This window comes from Fringilla coelebs (assembly GCF_963513975.1).
Source record: "Fringilla coelebs genome assembly, chromosome: 6".
Lineage (NCBI taxonomy): Eukaryota > Metazoa > Chordata > Aves > Passeriformes > Fringillidae > Fringilla > Fringilla coelebs.
In genome coordinates, this window is record NC_140034.1 from 6,916,306 (window position 1) to 6,934,500 (window position 18,195).

Consider the following 18,195-nt stretch of genomic DNA (forward strand, 5'->3'; position numbering starts at 1 on the left):
TGAGTTCATTCTGCCTTCTGCGTTCCACTTGCGCCCTGCCTCCCTGTGCGAAATGTTGGGTGGAACGAGAACAGAAAAACAGAGGCAGAAGGAAAATAGAAATGATGTTTTGCTCAGAGCACCAGAAATATCAGCAATTTAAACAAAAGTTATTCCTTTTGTTGTACATTAGCTGTGCCTTGAGGCATTTGGACACAGCTCTGTGGTCCACACTTGCTTTGCCTTCCCTTCCACGTTGTTTGGCCCCAAGCTGTGGCTGAGCACACAATGTGGTCACTGACTGCAGAGCAGAGTTCCCAGTGCATCAGAGCATTAGCTGGCAGCTGGGCAGACAGATTTACACATCCCAGATGTCCAGGGTGCTGCCTCCAACTCATGCAGGCAGTGTCAGAGAGGGTTTAAAACCAGCAGCATCCTCCCCCTTGAATTTCTCTCCGTGGCAGCTCCGTGGCAGCTCTCCTTATATGGATGGGTTAGAAAGCAGTCAAAGGGATATCCTTAATAACTCCAGCCTGTGGCAGCAACAGAGATCTTCAAAATGCAACCTGGGGTTGCTACATAAGAGCCCTGGCCCCATTATAACCCCTGCAAACCCAAGTTTTCACCCCTGCAGCCTTTCTAAACCAGTTCTCCACAGCAGAGCTCACTCACACCACTGGCATGAGTGACAATGTGGCACAAGATGGCCAAACCCATCCAAGAATCAGAGAATTATTTGGGTTGGAAATTACCTTGAAGATCATCTAGTTCTGACCTGCCTGCCACAGGCAGAGACAGTTTCCAGTAGACTAAATTTCTCAAAGCCCCATCCAGCCTGACCTTGAACACTTCCAGCAGTGGGCCATCTGAAACTCCTCTGGGCTTAGGATAAAATGCTTCAGACAATTTCGTTCACTCCAATTTTGTGACACCGAATCAGAGAGTTAAAAGTTTCTCAGTCTTTTCTAAAGCTGTTGCTATGAGAATGCAAAAAAAAATGCTAAAAAACCCTTTTAAACAAGAAAACAAAGCAAACAACTTGGCTTTTGTCTGTGCACAGAAGTATGCTTCAGCTGAGCCCAGAGGTGTCCGAGTTAATATCTGTTTTACTTCATCTGGCAGCCTGATTTCTTCGAGGATGTCCTTTCTGAATTGATTTCTGTGTACCTGTCAGACACATTGCTCCAACAAGGCAGGAACTGGGAAAAAAATGTTATCTGATGAGTTCAGCTCTGGACAAAATCAGCACAAGACCCTGAGGTGCATTTTTATACAAGCATCAGCATGTTTCATTAAAAATCAATAGAAAATTGCAGAATGCCTAAAAACTCAGCAACATCCCAGTGACTACAGAGAAGCAAGCCCTGCCAGGCAGCTGTGGCTGAGAGGAACCTTGCTGGTGCTCAACATCAATTTCCAGCAGCAGTGATGCTTCACCACTCTAATCATATTGTTGGGAAAACAGCTCAAATAAAATATTGCAGGGACTTTAACTTTCCAAAAGCACACGTGGACAGCGCTCTCTGTTCTCTGCTGCTCCACGCACCTGCCAGAGCAAAGTGGAACATGGATCCTGACACACAGTTTAGTGGGAGGTGGCATGGGCAAAAGGGTGGGCTGGATGATCTTGGAGATCTTTCCCAGCCCTAATGATTCTGTGATTCTGTGGCCTGGGATGAGCAGGGATGAGCAGGTCAGGCTCATCCACAGCCTGTGTCCAGTTCTGGGCCCCTCAGTTTGGGAAGGACATTGAGGTGCTGGAGCACGTTCAAAGAATGAGTCTGGTGAAGAGTCTGGAGCACAACTCTGTGAGAAGCAGCTGAGGGATCTGGGGGTGTTTAGCCAGAAGAGGAGGCTCAGGGGGGACTTTATTGCCCTGCAGCTCCCTGACAGGAGCTGGCTGTAGCCAAATGAAGGTCAGATTCTTCTCCCAGGCAGCCAGACAAGAGGACAGAGCCCCAAACTGCACCAGGGAAGGTTTAGGTTGGACATCAGGAGGAATTCATTCACAGCAAGGGTGATCAGAGGCTGGAAAGGGCCGTCCAGGGAGGAGCTGGAATCACCATCCCCGGAGGTGTGCAGGGTGGGCTGGGTGGTGAACACGGTGCAGCTTGGTCACAGGCTGGACTCACTGATCCCAGAGGTCTTTTCCAAGCCCGCTGGTTCTGTGACTCTGTGATCACTCAGCAGCATGTGCTGCCTTCAAGGATGCCAAACCCAATCTCTGTGCTGAGGTGAAGCCACAGACTGAGGCTCAGGGTTTTGCTCCCCAGCTGCCCGGCACAACCTGCGGAGCCGTGTCCCTCTGAGCACGTTGTTTCCCTCGCTGTGAAACAGGAAATTTCCTTTCTCCACCTTCATTGTTGGTGTTTGCTCTGCAGGGCCTCTCTCAGCCTGTTTGCACTGGCCTCATACAATGGAGCCATAATCCGAGGTGTTGCCACTGCAAAAATAGAAACGGGGAACAATGACGCTCTTCAAAACAAGACTTTTCATGTATCTCATTGTGTAAAATACACAGCTTAAAACCCATTCCCTGTGCTAAGCAGCAACTTAAATCAAAGGCAGAATTCATATCATACTTGGTAATCAATTGGGGGAAGTAGCTGTGGATTTTCTACCTTGGTTCATTTCTCCTTGATTTGCAGTTTTCTGTGATTTTTCTTCAAAGTGCCTTTCCTCTGAAGTCAGATGGGATCCCCATTAGTGACACTTTCATGTAGCTGAAGAAGTGTGTCAACGTTTTCTAATATAGATTAAAGCTCCAGAAAACAAGAGGGACTGAACTGTTGGGCTCTCAGGAGAGCTGTGGGAAACAGAAAAATTACCAGTCATGATGTTTAAGACTCTCTCAGAATGCTTAAGAGCTGTGTGTTTCAGTCAGTCCTTAGGCAAATACAGCTTTAAATAAAGCTAGGTATAAAATAAATAGTATTTATGCCAGGGAAAAGAATCATTTGGAGAGATGCCAAATTTCATACATGCTAATATTTTGATTTTAATTGAGCTATTTCCTGCTATCTTGTATTTTTCTGACTGTATTCCTTTCTCACCTAAGGCAAAAAATTAAATGTTATAAAAATAATAATTTCTTCATAAGTTTCTACTCTCTGCACCCAGTGACCATTGCATGCATAACATTTTAACAGCAATTTACATGAAAATATACACTGCTTGTTTCAAAATTAGTTCGCTTGTTTTGCAGCTACATGATTGATGTTTCTCCCAAGCAAAAGTAACTCCTCTGAGCTCAGCAGAGCTGCCTCTGATGTTCACAAGGCAGCAGAGAAGGTGATTTAAACCTAATAAATCTTTTCAAGAGTAAATACTCTGTAAATGGAGTTATAGCTAACAGGCAGTACAAGAAATTCATGGAAATACCACTGAATTAGAACATTTGATTCAGAAATTGTATTCAAGCATGGAATGATTAACAGAACAGTTAAATTATTTAATCCTAACATGAGAGTCAGAAGTTTAAAGAGCTTTGGTTAGAGCAGAAACCCATCACTAATTCCTGTCACTTGGAAAAGCTACACATTTCAGAATTCATTTTCATTGTACATGTGGATGAAAGGTTTGAAATTATAACATTTTCATAAGAACAAATTCCCTGCAAATTAAAAAAAAAGAAAGAAGTAAATAAATGGATCTGCTGAGAAATACTCAACCATTTTACTTCAAAACTTTTAAATCAAGGTAAGGGTTGTGCTTATCCATGCCAGCAGTTTAATGCATTTCTGACAGCCTGAAAAATCTGGACTCTGTGCTAAAGCTCATTTTCACCTCTGTGTAGAGCACTCCATGGCAGCTGGAGGACCAGATCTGGTTTTTGTGTTTGCTCTCAGTCCAGGCTGCAGCTCTGGTCTCCCAGAAAGCCACCAGTTGTCCCAGTGCCTGTGGTGCCTCCCTGGGGCTGTGCTCCCATCCAGGGTCACTGCCTCAGGTGCAGGGTCCCTGTCACTGTCACTGTCACTGTCAGGGAAACAGCTTTGCTCAGACTGGCTCAGGTCTTTTTCAGAGGGAACAGAGGGAGCAGTTCAGATCAGGGTCAGTCAGTTCACACCATTTCACCTCATTTCTCCCAGTGCAAACATCTGAACTCCTCTGTTGAAAGTGAGAGCTTCCCATGGAAACTTCGGATTCCGTAGAAATCACATTTTATAGCTGAAAATTCCTCTCCAGCTCTACAGAGGAATTTGGATTTTTTTTTTTTTCTGTTCAAATAAAAAAATCCTCTGGCCTCAGCTCAACCAGACACTTCAGCAGCTCCTCTGTACACCCTGGGCTGCAGCCAACCTGCAGCCTCTTGCTCTCCTGAGAGGAGCCTGCAAGACCCAGTTCTGCGCTGAAAGAGCCACCAAATCATCCCTAGAAATTGCCCTCCTGAGATCATGGAATATCACACTCTACTTCATGTGAGTGTAACCATGCTGAAATAAAGGATAAGGGTATCCAGAGCTCAGGTCTGCTCTCACCTCTCCCTTTCACAGGCACACAAAAACACACTGAGGTTTAAAACCATTTCATCCATCTCCATCTGTTGCTTTTCCAACATTACAATCACTCCATTGTCTGCAGCGCTGCCACACTGGACAGGAAAGTGCAAAGATCCTCAGCAGGGTGTAGAGAAAGCATTAGCAGCATTTAAAACCTTTGTGGCAGCCAAGAGAAAAATAATAATTCCTAACTTCAGATTTTCTTATCAGAAAGTTTAAATATTTCCAAGACTTTTGTTTACAGTGTTTAACATTTCTGCTTCTCAAGTCATACAGGCTTAGAGCTGTTGCCCAAATGTTTGGCTAATCTCTGCAAGCTGCAGGGCAAATAGCAGCTCAGGCTTGGTCCTGGTGCAAAGGACAATGGGCCTGATTCTTTTTCTGGGAAATGCCAAGCAGAGTTTCTGTCCTGGTCCTCCTTAGGCTCAGGAACAGGTATTTTGTTTCAAGCCTCTCATGGGGAAAAATACATGGGAAAAAAACAGCATTAAGGTCAGACTTAAACAAGGTACAAAGTGTCAGATGCTGGTGTTGGGAAGGGGTTACAAAATACCACTTAATCTTCCCCCTGCCCAAAACAGGACTGATGGCATGTAAAATGTCAGCTACAGAGGCACTGGACTTTGGGCAAACCCGATTCTCCTGAGCTCTCACACTGAGCTCAGCATTCCCCTGGAGCCTGCTGGATTCAGTTCAGTGCGCCAAACGTGCCCCTGCCCCATCAGCCCACAGCTCAGAGGATCAGATGCTATTTCAGGTCCCACTACCCAGAGTCAGCAGATGCTATTTTAACTCTGGAATGATGCCCGAGGCATCGCTGCGCTGGCTGAGCCAGGGAGCGCCTCTGACTGCAGAGATCCTGCTCGAGTGCTCATGGCAATGCCTGGGACACACACACACACACACACAGAGTCCTGCAGGTCTGTGCCCAAATACAGCACCCAAAACACCTCAGCCTGGCACTAGACACATCTTGGCTTTAGCTGCCACAGCCAGCTCAGGACAGGCCTGCCCAGCTTACCTGGCACCAAGGCTGAGGAAGAGGAGTCCCAGGCTCTTTGCACAGACAGCTGCCAAGCCGTGGCTGCCTCCTGGTGTATATTCCTCTATTATATTATAAATCATATTTCCCCTAATATCAGGTTCTTATAGAAATCACACTCTTGTCTCCATCTTGTATATCAGGCATTTTTTTCTTTCTTTCTGGCTTTGGTACCTGTACTTTTTGTTGAAGATGCTGGTAAGCAGAAAGGCCATTTTTCCCCCTGAATCACACCTGGCAGAGGTAGGATGTGCCATAGTGCTCTGCCAGTACTGATGGGGCCTTCTGCCAGTGTAAGTCACTGGGACAGAGTCACTCCATCCCTGGAAGGTCCAGCCCAGAGTGGGGACTGCAGGGCTGACCTTCTGTGCCCTCCCATCAGCATTGTCTGCTCCCACTGTCATCTGACCCAGACCAAAGCAGATCCCCACAGGCTTCAGAAGGACACCTCGAGCAAAGAGCCAGCACTGTGAGGCAGCACTGCCTCTGCAGGCTGCATTCCTCTCCTTTCCAGGGAGAAATATTCCCCTGTCCTGACCTCTGAACAGTGCAAGTGTAGAGATGAGCTGCCTTGATTCCCCCCAGCCACACAGGGAGACTTGTCCTCCCATGCTCTGGGAAACACCCTGTGCATTGCCTGGATACATTTCAGTGCAATTTGTTTTATTTTGCCACTAATCTCCCATTTGTTCTGATGTTATTTACCAAGTCTCATGTTCCCTTGATAACCAGATGCCTGACATAACTTTGGGGATATTCTTTTCCCCAGCACTCAGCTGAGTTAGGGGCATGACTTTTGCCTCACATGAATAGTAGAAAGGAGACAGGAAAATGGTCAAAAACTCTCTTTATTCCTGTATTTTTCTCCCTTCATTCCCACTTTTTGTATTTGGTGGAAAATTCCCACTCCTTTCTCTGCCTACCATGATCTCAGCATCACTGTCAGTAGACTCCAAATACATCCTTCACTGTGAGGTTTCAGGATTTTATTAGAGTCCTGACTGACTTTATCTCTATTAAAAAAACTGAAAATGCTGTAGTATCTGGTCTTTTACAGGTCAGGTCAGCATAACTTGTTAAAATACTAATAAAGATACTCCAATTATCAGTTACACTTTAATAATCTCAGAGCTTTACTGTGTTTGCTATTGACTTGAGTTATAAACCTAGCTCCAAAAAACACATATTGTGCTGCAGTGATGGAAACTTCAAAAATATTTAGTAGAGCTAAAAATATTTTTTAAAACACTATGTGTGTCCTTTGTTTTTCTTTTGTAATAGGTTTACACTACAGTCGTAGCCAAAATTTTGTTCTTTCATTCATCTCAATGTCACAGACAATCACATGGTCTCAGAAAAGGCATTTCCCCTCCATCAGGATTAAGACAATTTCCAGTATTCCTCATTGTTTAGGAACAATCACACTTTTTAAAGAACATTATCAGGTTCTATCTAGTTATATTGCTCAATGCTGCAGTTGTTACTCTGCCTTGCATTTGGTTGGATTTAGTTCTGTAACTTTCAGTAAAGAGCAAAAAGACCTTCAATTAGGTTACCATTGAAATTCACACATCAGAGCCTATTTGCCCACAGATTTACTACATTTATCTGGCAGTCATTATTGGTTTCTAACTCAGGAGCAGAACTTCCTTCCATGAGGACAGCTGGTGGTGCACAGGGAGCTGAGACACTCAGGAAGCACCTCCCAGCCTGTGGCAGTGCTCAGCCCTCCCCTCCATTTAAGACAGACAGGAATCTAACAAAACACTGTCTTGGACACAATGTCAACTGCTTTTCCACTCCCCAAGGACTGTAATCATTCTTTTCCATCCAGCAGGGCTTTGCACAACCTTGAGGTCCCAAGAGCTCCCTCCACACTGTGTTACTGGAGAAACTGAGCATGGTTCTCTTGCAAACAGAGACCCCAGGGTTCCTTGGACGCTGCTATCAGTGGAGCTGAATTTGTTCAAGGATTGATTAGCACAGCAATAATTCATGGGGATACAGGGGAAGTCCTCCAGCGCTGATTTTACAAACAATGAGGTCGATGATTCCGATAAATCAACTTCATTCATGCTGTCTATAAATAAGTAATGTCCCAGACTGAGAAGAAGCTGGCTCAAGATGTAGTGTTGTGCTTGTTCTGAAAGCTTTGGGAATTTCCATTCTCTTTCATCCCTTTCTGGACCAAGTTCATTCTGTTTCATTTTGCTAATCAACCTCCACTGCTTTTGTGTTCCATGTCATGTATGCTGGCCAGCCCTGAAGCCTGACTTCTCAGTGCATTTTGAAAGATTGAGAATATTTCATTAGAGCTGCTCAATTAAAAATCATTGGTGGACTGGTGCACCTCCTCTGTTTGCTGTCTCTGAGTGGCAAACACCCAGCTGTGAAGAGCTGCATCGTTTTTTCTCTTAGGTTCCAAAAAAACCACAGAGCACAAGCTGTGAATCCTCCTCTAGGATGGCGCTGTCTCCATGAATCTGTTGCTGTTGCAGGATGGGACAATGGAGCTGTCACTTGGTGCCAGCCTCCTTCCCCAGGGAGGCTGCAGGATTGGGCATTTTCCCACTGATTCCTCTGGAATCTTCAAACCTGTATGGGCAAGGAGGTGGGGAGGTGGTGCCCCTTAGAAATAAGAGCCCAGGGTGAAGATCAGTCCCTAGAGGCAGTGGGGAGATGTGTGGAAAGAGAACATTGAGAAATGTTTGGATATCATTTTTCTGACCTGAAACCTTCTGTTGAAAAAGCTTGTCACTGCACAGACAACCCCAGACTTCTCAAAGCCTTTAATGCTGACTTCCAAAAAACCTTTATTGTTGACTGCCATGCTCTGGGAGCACTGCAGGAGCGTGGCTGTTCCCCTCCCCTTTTGTGAGATGCCTTCAGTGGGTGTTTGAGTTACAGTCTCCAGATTTTCCACCCAGCCACAGAGTTAAAAAAGAATGTAATAAAAAGGCTTGCAAATACAAAAGCCAAGAATGAGTGGACTTTAGCCTTAAGAAAGGAATAAAGCTCAGCAAGACTCATTAAAAAATGAGGGTAATCAACCAATGAGAGCTTTAGATGAGCCATTGGGGGGTGACAGGTAGGAATAGGAAAGTCATGTTACCTCTGGCTATATCATTAATGAAACCATTGCTAGACCACACTGTCTGGTCACAGCAACTGCTCAACAAAATATTTGGAAAATAGCTGCAAGAATAATTCAAGAACAAGAAAACATGCCTTGTAGGAAGACAGTAGATAAGCTATTTAGAGCAGAATAAATGATGCTATGAGTCCTATCTGGCTTTAGAATCACTAAATGTCTGTGGCCTAAAGACAAAGCAGTGAATTCCTCACCACCTCATTAGACCAAGAGCTACAGGAGTGAAATCAGCTGAATCCCAGCCCTGGAGGCCTCTCTGTGCTCCCACCACAGGGAGCAGACTGGAAATGTTTTTCAGATATTGTAAATATCAGATGGGCAGAACTATTTGCTCAGCAGAACATAGATCTCATCCATTGATGAGGTGACAGGGAATGGTGAGGTTTACTCAGAGCCCTTCTTTTGGAAAACTGGCTCTCAGAGATCTGTGTGTGACTGGTGGTAGATGACTACAAGAGCAATTCAAAGCATTTAGTAAAATGTACATTTGGGCCAATTACAGGGTAAAATAGCAAGCTTTTGATTTGCTTTTCAGAAGAACGTAGCTAAGCTGCAGGGTAAGTTTGGGATAGAACATTGATTTGGCTGTAATCAAATCTTGTTTGTCATGAAGGAGGGAGTGGGAGAACATTCCTTGAGCATCAAATCACTCAAATTCCTGGAGATGACCCTTATGCATGGAAGTGAAGAAAGGCCCAGGCTGGAGTCACTGACCCATGTTCAGCCAAGGGTTCTATAAAACCAGCTCTTACCTGCCCTGGGTGTGTTGGCCACAAAATATTGCAGGATTGCCTTACAGCCAAAGCAAAAGGGGATATTTCCAAGGGCAACACTGCAAGTGAGGCTTCTGGCTAAAGTGGGGACCAGTCACAGAGCTCAGCTGAGCTGATTGTCATGGATTGGCCTGCATGTCTGTCCTTGAGGTCTTTTCACTCTTTTTTTTGACTGTCTTCCTTTGGTGGCTGCTGGATTGTAGCATCCCCAAGGCTTTGACTGGCAGTTTCCTGAGCATTCCCAGCTTCAGTTGCAGCAGTGCAACATCTTCTGAAGGGTGGTCCACAGCAACAGAAATTGTTTCCCAGACAGTGACCCAAACAAAATCAAAGCAGCGTGTGACACCTAATCCATTATTTTTATTTTCTCCACCTGGATGAGCCAAAGAAAGGTATTCTGAAGAAAATTATTGCCCAAAATAGGATTCAGAAATGCACATGAGGCACTTAGAAGGTGCTATAAAAATGCACTGCCCACATTCACTTTGTTTTCAGATGGAATATTCAAAGCTGCCATTTCTTAAAGCCTGGGATATGCAGTTCCAGCTCAGTTGTTTAGATGCCAGACCATTATGGGAACCAAAGGGAATTAGAGATCTGAATGTCTTTGATCTAAATGCCTTTGAGGTGTTTTTGAGTTTCAGTGCCTAGTTGGGACAGGGATCCTCAAATTCCAGCCACAGAGACCCTTATTTAGGGGCTATGCAGTACAAAAAGAAGACAATTTATAAACCAGATTTTTGAAATCATTCTTCTTCAAACTCCTACCAGAACACTCCTGTCCTGTCTGGTGTGAGCTCCAGAGAGCAGAAGACATCTGTAGAGTGGAGGGGGATTCCCAGTTCATTACAAGAGATTTCACAAAACTGCATTTAGGAAGGAAGGAAAAATATTACCCAGTGAGCAAACACACAGTCAGTATCCCCAGGGACATCAGCTGCCAGAGAACAGACCACATTCACTGTGTCAGGAACTTCACAGAAATTACCCTGAAAGGTGCCTTAGAAGGAACTTGCTGACCAAGATCTGTCCTTTTGCCCCTGTTCTGGTTTTATCCTTTTTCCCAGATGAAAAAGAAACAGACTTGGGCATTTCTAGTGGCAGCAGGTCAGCCAGAACTCCAGTTGTTCTTGTAGTGGTGGCCATCCCTGGGAGTGCTCAAGGTCAGGCTGGATGGGGCATTGAGCAACCTGGTGTAGTGCCAGATATCCCTGCCATGGCAGGGGGCTTGGAGCTAGACTTCTTTAAGGTCCCTTTCATCCCAATAATTTTATCATTTTTTGATTATTCTGTGTTAAGCAACATTCACCAGGTACGTGTAATCATAGTGAACAGTCAAATGCACAGGTTAATACTCAGAGCTTGCTGCCTAGGGCAGAAGGGGGGCCTTGTGAAAGTCTGAGGCTTGAAGCAGTCTAATTTGCCCAAAACCATGAGAAAGTCTTTCCACCCAGGCAGGTGCCATCATCCCTGCTTGCTCACAGGCTCCTGGCTTCTTTCTCTGAAGCAGCTGGACCTTAATTTGTTGGCAGGAAGGCACTAGAATAAATAGATGACTTTTCCTTTCTGATGTCACATTAGACACTGCTTGGCTCCTGTGTGTATTCTGGCTGGGGGTTTCACAGTCTTTGGGTCCTGCAAGCACTTCTTCACTGGCATGGAAAAATTCCCCCTGATGTGCAAATCCACTCTCCCGTGCCACAGCTAAGCGTGGCTGAGATATTGCATCCTAGCTTGGTGTCATACAGAGATTTATGTGTTGCTCTGCTCCATTAATCAAACTGAAGATGTTCTGAGAGTTCAGCAGACAATTTATGTCCCATTTCTGTCAGTGCAGGCAGTGAACATTGCTGCTGTCTGGCTGAAGGGCTCTTCCACGGGTGTTGCTCAGTCCCAAAAAGTTACCAAACAAAGCACAATGGGAGAAGGGTTGGGCAAAGATTGGCCACTGACAGGTGGATCTGGGGCAATCTGGGCATGGAGAACATCAGTGAAAATTGTCACATTGTCCCCAGAAACACAAACTAAGCACGGATTTAAAAACAGATCTCCCAGCTCAGACCAGTTCCTGGTCCACACACCAGGTCCATCCCACACAATGCCCATCTACACCTTGCCCTTCTGCTGTGGTGGCCAAGCTCTGTGCTGAGGTCCTTCAGCAGAACCCCAGACACACAGACCTGCAACAAAGCCTTGGAGTGACCCAAACTGCTATTCAAACTCTAGTAAGCAATACCCAGCTAATTTATGACCTAGCAATCATTTTAAAAGCAGTGTTTTACACACTCTGCACTTGGTTAAAACCACCTAGTGAAGGGAGGGGAACATCTGCCCTGCTGCATCATCTGGTGCAACCCAGACTGGAGAGAAATGAGGGCCAGGACTGTGCAAATATTCAGCCTGATTTTACTGCAGTCTCTACCGCACTCAGTGCTAAAGGCCAGGTCGTTTCAGCGCTTAATCAATACATCAATACAGTCAGTAAATGACAAGGAGAGTTCATATTTGTCTTGTTACTCAAAGACTGCTCATAAAGTCGAGTTCACAATCCCATAAAGGAGCCTGCATTACCCCAGTGGCTGGGAAGGAATTCCGCGCTGGCTTCCCAGAGGCCTGTCCATGGAGAGAACAGGAAAAGATAATAACAGGGTAAGTAAGAGTAAACTGGAATGAAGCCAGAAGCGAGGCCTACAAATCTAGCAGGGCAATCTCAGCTCATAAATATGACCCACCAAGTGGATACTCTGAGTAGACTTTTGCTTGACAGAGGCAGACTGATAAACTCGTGGTATAAAAACACCATGAAGTTTTCACAGGCAAAAGCTGTTTATTTCACAGGCAAAAGCTATTTATTTTCACATCTGCTTTGCCTGCTTGAAAGTGTGGTGGAAATTTTAGCACCAATACATTAATCTGGACATCACTGTTTCAAGAGCCAGGGATCATTTGGTTTGCCAGTGTGAGCCATTTGGCCCCCACTGCATTCAGAGCCAGGAATCCAAAGACAACACTCGAGGTTTAGCCAACAAGGCAGTTTTGCTGGGGTGGTAGCTGCAAATTCAGAGGTGATATGGGCAAGAAGAATATCCTCTGATGATGAGACAGGTTAGAAAAAAGAAGAAAGAAAATATAAAGTTTGATGGGGAAAAGAAAAAGCAGGGGAGGGAAAAAAAAGGGGGGAAAAAAGTAAAAAGGAGAGAAAGAGAGAAAAAGTAAAAAATAGGACTGGTGCCATGCAGAAATTCACAGCAGGACACATAAGGGACAAAAGGTAGAAGGAGAATTAAAATGGGATATGCATGCTGGGTAGAGTCAGATGTATTTTTCCAAGAGCCCTTGCAATTCTTATCCCTTGTGTGGGGGAAGAGTAATGGTAGGACACCACCAATCTCTTTATTCCCCCTCAGCGTTTCCCAGAGGTGACCAGAAGCCAAACTGCACTGCACAAGCCATCAATCACTGCTCAGTGTGTGGCTCCACAGACCTGCTGCAAAACATCCACCATGACTTCACGGACCACAAAGCACAGATAAGAGTCTAGGAGTTAAATCCTTCTGGCAAAGCACAGCACACTCGAGGTGGACTGCTCCTCTATCCAAACAGCTTATCTCCAAACCATATTAATTACTGGAACACGGCAGCAATTTGTATCTGCACCAGGGCTTTTTGCCAGTGCAGCTCTCTCAGTCAGATGCCACCAAGAAAGACATGGGCCAGAAAAGCTTCACAGCAGAGTAAATTTCAGGGCAGCTTTTAAGATTTTTAAGCACTGAAGACGACTTTGCAAGCAGGACCCAATCCAGTCTGCCTGAGCTCAGGGTGAGCCAGCAGGAGAGGCAGACTGGATGACCCTGTCAGCACTGATGTGTGGCACATGGCTCTTCAAATTCAAGCTGACCTGCACCTCCATGTGCCTCACAGCTGTCCTAAGAGCATCCTGCTTTGGAGGAGCTCTGCAGGCTCCCTGCACATTCCACCAAGGACTGACAGCGCAACTGCTGTTTGCAGCCCCAGAGACCGCGCGTCCTCCCAAACACCGCCACGGCCAGCTGTGCACTGCAGCTGGAAAACTGCCTTCAGCTGAAGGGTACATCTTCCCACAGCTGGTCCTTGAGCAGAGGAAAACCTCCAGAGCAGGTCTGGCTCCTGCATTTCTTGGCACAAGGGCGGACTGGAGGTTTGCCAAGGTTGCAAGTGGGGAGAAAAAAAAAGCACATTTCCCGGTGTCTCCGGTGAGCTGTGCTGACCACCTGGAACCCCCACAGCTTCTGGGAAGGCAGCTAAGAAAAGCAGGAGTGTTGCCAGTCACTTACACAGTTCATACCCCTGATGGGTATTCTGGGATTCCCTACACTACAAGAAGTTGAAAACCACGGAGCCAGGGAGGATTATTTTAAATTATTTCATTCCAGCCAGGTTGAAGGAAGAGGATGGGGCATCTGGACTGTCTCCTGTCTGTGCTTATGTCCATGTCCCCACTCTTGTACTTCTTCCCCAAGCTCTTCCACCCGTGGGCATCCATGCCCAGTGTCCATGAGTTCCCTGGAGCTGCAGAGTGCAGAGCTGAGGTGAGGAGAGGGAGCTCTCTCCCCTTCCTCACCTCCTCTTCAGTGCACATCACGAGGCAGCCCCAGCAGTGGGTGAGTGCAGCCCATCCTGCTCTCATCAGCAAGTCTGGTCCTCACTGAGCCTTTGTACTTCCAGGATGTCAGGTTTGCTCAGTTTATGTGCTGACAACACTACTGTGTCTCTGCAAGCAAATAAAGCTGCTGAATAACCAGTCTGTCCAGTTACACTGGCAGAGACTTTCAATCCAAGAGATTTCAAACAGGACATCGTTCCCCAGTGCAGGAGCTATTAAATTCCATAAATTTGTAGCTGATTTTCTAGTACAAATTTTATCACCAAACAAAAAAAATAATCAACAAGATGCTGCGTGATGTTTTCAAGTCTCTTTTTTTTATTGTTTAAAATAACTATTACTCATTCCCAGCCCTCATCAATTGCAAGTTGTGATCACCTGATGGGCACCAGTCTGAGCCTCTTCCCCCATTTCTGACAAAGTTTTATGTTCATTCCTATGTCCTGCCACTTGTCCTCACGTTTAAAAAAAATTAATAGTCCATATGCTGCAACAATATAATTATTTTAAGCAACATTCCTGACAAATGTTTGAAGGCTTCCTGTTGACTAATGGGTGGAACTGGACGGCCCCTCTTTCTTTCCAGTTGAGTAGTAATGATTTAAGCAGATTAACTGGTTAACTAAATGTCATTAACACAGATCATGTCCTTTATAAGAAATAACACTGGTTACAGGAATCAGCTAATAATGGGGTTCATCCAAAGGCAATGAGAAAATATTTTTATCAATGTCAGAATTTGTCAATGGGCTCAGAATGAAGTTCAACGTGATTTCTGCTAAAGGAGTAAATATGCTGGATGGGATCAACAAACTAAGCTTTCCTTCATTTGCAACAGAATGCGGTCAACATCCCTGAAAATATTCAAGCTCCTCTTCCTTCCTGTCCTTCAAATCATCCACCACATAGTCCCAGGTACTAAACACTGCCACTTCACCTGTGATGGCACAGGGCAGGACAGCTGCACCTCCAGTGAGACCCACCAAACACCAGCCACTGCAGAATGCTTCATCATTTCACAGCCTGGAGGAAATAAAATAATAAAAAGCCCTCCCAATGATCCATGACCTGTCCACCCCAATGCCCATGGTGGGGAGGCAGGAATCCTGTGCTTTCAAGTCCAGGGTGCTCAGTTGGTGGCTGCAGAGACAGGCAAATGTCCCCCTGTCTCTGGACCCTGATGGCAGCAGTGTGTGCAGCTCATCACCCTCGGCTGTTGGTACAGAAATAAAATCTTGGCATAAAGGATTTGCTGTTGTTGTGATTCAGTTTGGGCTGGATAGATGTGCTGGGTTCAGGATGCCCAGTGGAGGACACCTGCTAATGTGTCTATTGGCATTTTGGGATTAAAACACTAAATCAAAATGAGGCCACTGGCCTGTGCATAAATAACATTTCTTGTTTCTCTCTTCCAGTAACCGTGACTGTGGGAGGACAACAACACTTGCTGGGGCTTTATGACACTGCAGGGCAGGTAAAGAACTGCAAAACATTAATGATTTTCCTTCCCCATGGTTTGTTTGTTACTGTCATACACTGGGGTTTGTTGTTCATAATGTTTGTGGAGTTTGCTGGGGGTTTTTCACAAATAATAGCAATCAGGTTTGAGTTGTAATAGTTGAACTGCTGACCTTCTCCCTTTTGTTTTCATTCTGTTTCATCAGTGAAACACACAAATACATTCATCCCTAAGATTGTGTTTTGCCTAATCAAAAAAAAAACAAAGCTTGAGGAGGCTGTGCAACCCCCCATATATCCACCTGCTACTACAAATAAGATGCTTTGTGTAATCAGTGTTTTCTTACCTTTACCACATGGTGGCATTGAAGATACAGAGAATAAGTCCCATTTTCAAGACCAGAAAACTGGTATAATTCAGCATCAGTCTATCAGTCACAAACTGTTGACTTTTTAAGTGGTAACCCAGGCAGATTTGCATCCTTCCCAACATCCCAACATTCTTCTCCCAGGACAAGGTGTCCATTACAAGGTGTCCATGCTTACTTACATTTAGAGTGCTTTTGCTGTTTCCACTGTTCACACTCTGGTGTGATTGCACTTAAAGCTTGCAGAATAATTTGACCCCCAGGAGAGGAGGATAAATTATTATTATTTCTTGCTGCTTTGCTCTGCCAGCAGAAGGGCAGAAGGAAGTACAGGGAGCAACACATTTTTTGTGGTGAAATTTCCCTCTCCTAACTCCAAATGCCAGTGAGTGACAAAATAAAGAAAGGGACATAGTCTGCACAGAAACCTTGCAAAAAATCATCTGCTGAGAGCAGAGGGAGGAGGCTCCAGGTTCCTCACAGACTGGGAATGTTGTAACCCACATCCACCAGCTCCTCCAGTCACAGCTGACACTGAAGCCAGCAGGGGAGAAAGCAGATTTGGGAACTTGCTTCACTCCCTCTGGGTTCCAGCAGACCTGGATTCAGGGCTTTGCTTTCACCAGGAAAGCATCACCTTCTTGGCTGTACTGCTTTTGGCCATGACTGACTGCTATGAAAGGCACAAACAGTGCAGAAGGAGACCCTGCTGTCTGCAAAAGGCCACTTCTTGCAGAATATACTTTGCAGCACTCTGCAGAGAGATCAAAAAACCCACACCATAACAGACTGTCACTTCCAGAAAAACCTGCACTCAGCAGAACTGGGGCTTTGATGCTTTGGATTTCACTTTCTTTAGTTTCATTCTTATCATGTTTCTGTAGGCAGCATCAGTCTTAGCTGCTTTGGTGGCCCTTACAGACCACACATCTTTCCTATCTACGTGGTGAAAACTGATGATCCAAAAGCCAATCCCAAAATACGACCCAAGCCCTCACCCCATGTCCAAATCCTGTTCAGTCTTTTATTCTGTGTTCACAAACTCTTAGCTCAGAGCCTGTGCCATAATCCATCAGCCCTGCAAGCCTTTGCAAGCCAGACTGGAGTTATATTCAGTTCCCAGCCGGTTTTCACCCCGTGCCTTAATATTCCTACTTGTTTTGTAGGGCTGACAGTTCCACCTGCCACCCATTTCTGCAGCAACACCTCCTCTCATTTGTCCTCCTGAGCCAGAAGGAACACTCAGCTGTCTCTTTGACAAGCCTCACCCCTCCATCCATTCCTCATCATTTTGCCATCCCCTGCTTCAAACTAGACAGTTCACCACCTGCCTGCCTCCAAACCCTCTCTCTAGCTCACCAAGCTCAGGTCCCTTCCAGACCCTGCTCCAGAGGATGTGGCTCTCTAGCCAGAGCTCAGGGTGTGAATCAGCCCCTGATGACTGGATTGGCCCCGTGGAGGCTGGAGGGATGATGCTTCCCACATGCTCCAGTTATAACAACAGATCATCTGGGTTGTTTCCTCCCTCCTTCTCCTTGTGCTGTGTGGCTTTCCAAAGGCATCAGTGTGAAGTCATAGCCAGAAATAGCCCTTGACACTGCGATGCTATAAAACATATGCTAATGAAATAACAATTGAAAAATGTACTCCTGCAGCAGGACCCTCTGTCAGCCTGAAGGGAGAGCTGGCAGAGACCCCAGATTTGAGGTGTCTGGTTCTCTGTATCCCTGGCACAAATGGTCCTAGGAGGGGAAAATTGTGGTCTTTTTGCTGGGCTGGACTCAGGTGCAAAATGCTTTAGCAGAGTGTACAAGAGATCAGCACAGCAACAACATAAAAACAACCGAAAAGAAAGCCAGCTTTGCGGCATTTTTGGGACCCAAACACTGCTGAGCTGATGGCCAAGGTGGAGGGGAGGGAGGAGCACCAACTGATCTGGTCCTGGTAAGTCACAGGAAAACAACTCAGCAGGGCCAGGTCTGGCACTGCCATTTCCAGGCCAAACCAGAGTCCAGGCAATGTTAACTGGGAATCCTCAAGCTCCCTAAATAGCAGGCAGCACAATGCAAGCACGAGCTGGGAAAATAAATAAATAAAAATAAATTATTGATCAGCCACAGCTCAAGCCCACAAGGACTCAAGTCTCTTCCCAAACATGACTGCCCCTTGCTACAGCACCCCTCCCTGGATGGGCCCCATGCCCATGCAAATGTCCAGCCTTTTTTTTGTATTATTTGTGTGTTTGACCATCTCAGAATGAGAAATTACCCAGTAGAGCTGTCT

The 18,195-nt window shown here is 45.6% G+C and overlaps 1 protein-coding gene across 1 annotated transcript in view; it reads left to right on the forward strand.

Moving 5' to 3' along the window:
• RHOJ (ras homolog family member J) overlaps nucleotides 1-18,195 on the forward strand; it is a 60,299-nt gene that overhangs the window by 29,258 nt on the left and 12,846 nt on the right. The window contains exon 2 of the mRNA XM_084208211.1: nucleotides 15,502-15,560. Coding sequence (XP_084064337.1) covers nucleotides 15,502-15,560 — 59 coding nt within the window. The remainder of the gene's footprint in view (nucleotides 1-15,501; nucleotides 15,561-18,195) is intronic.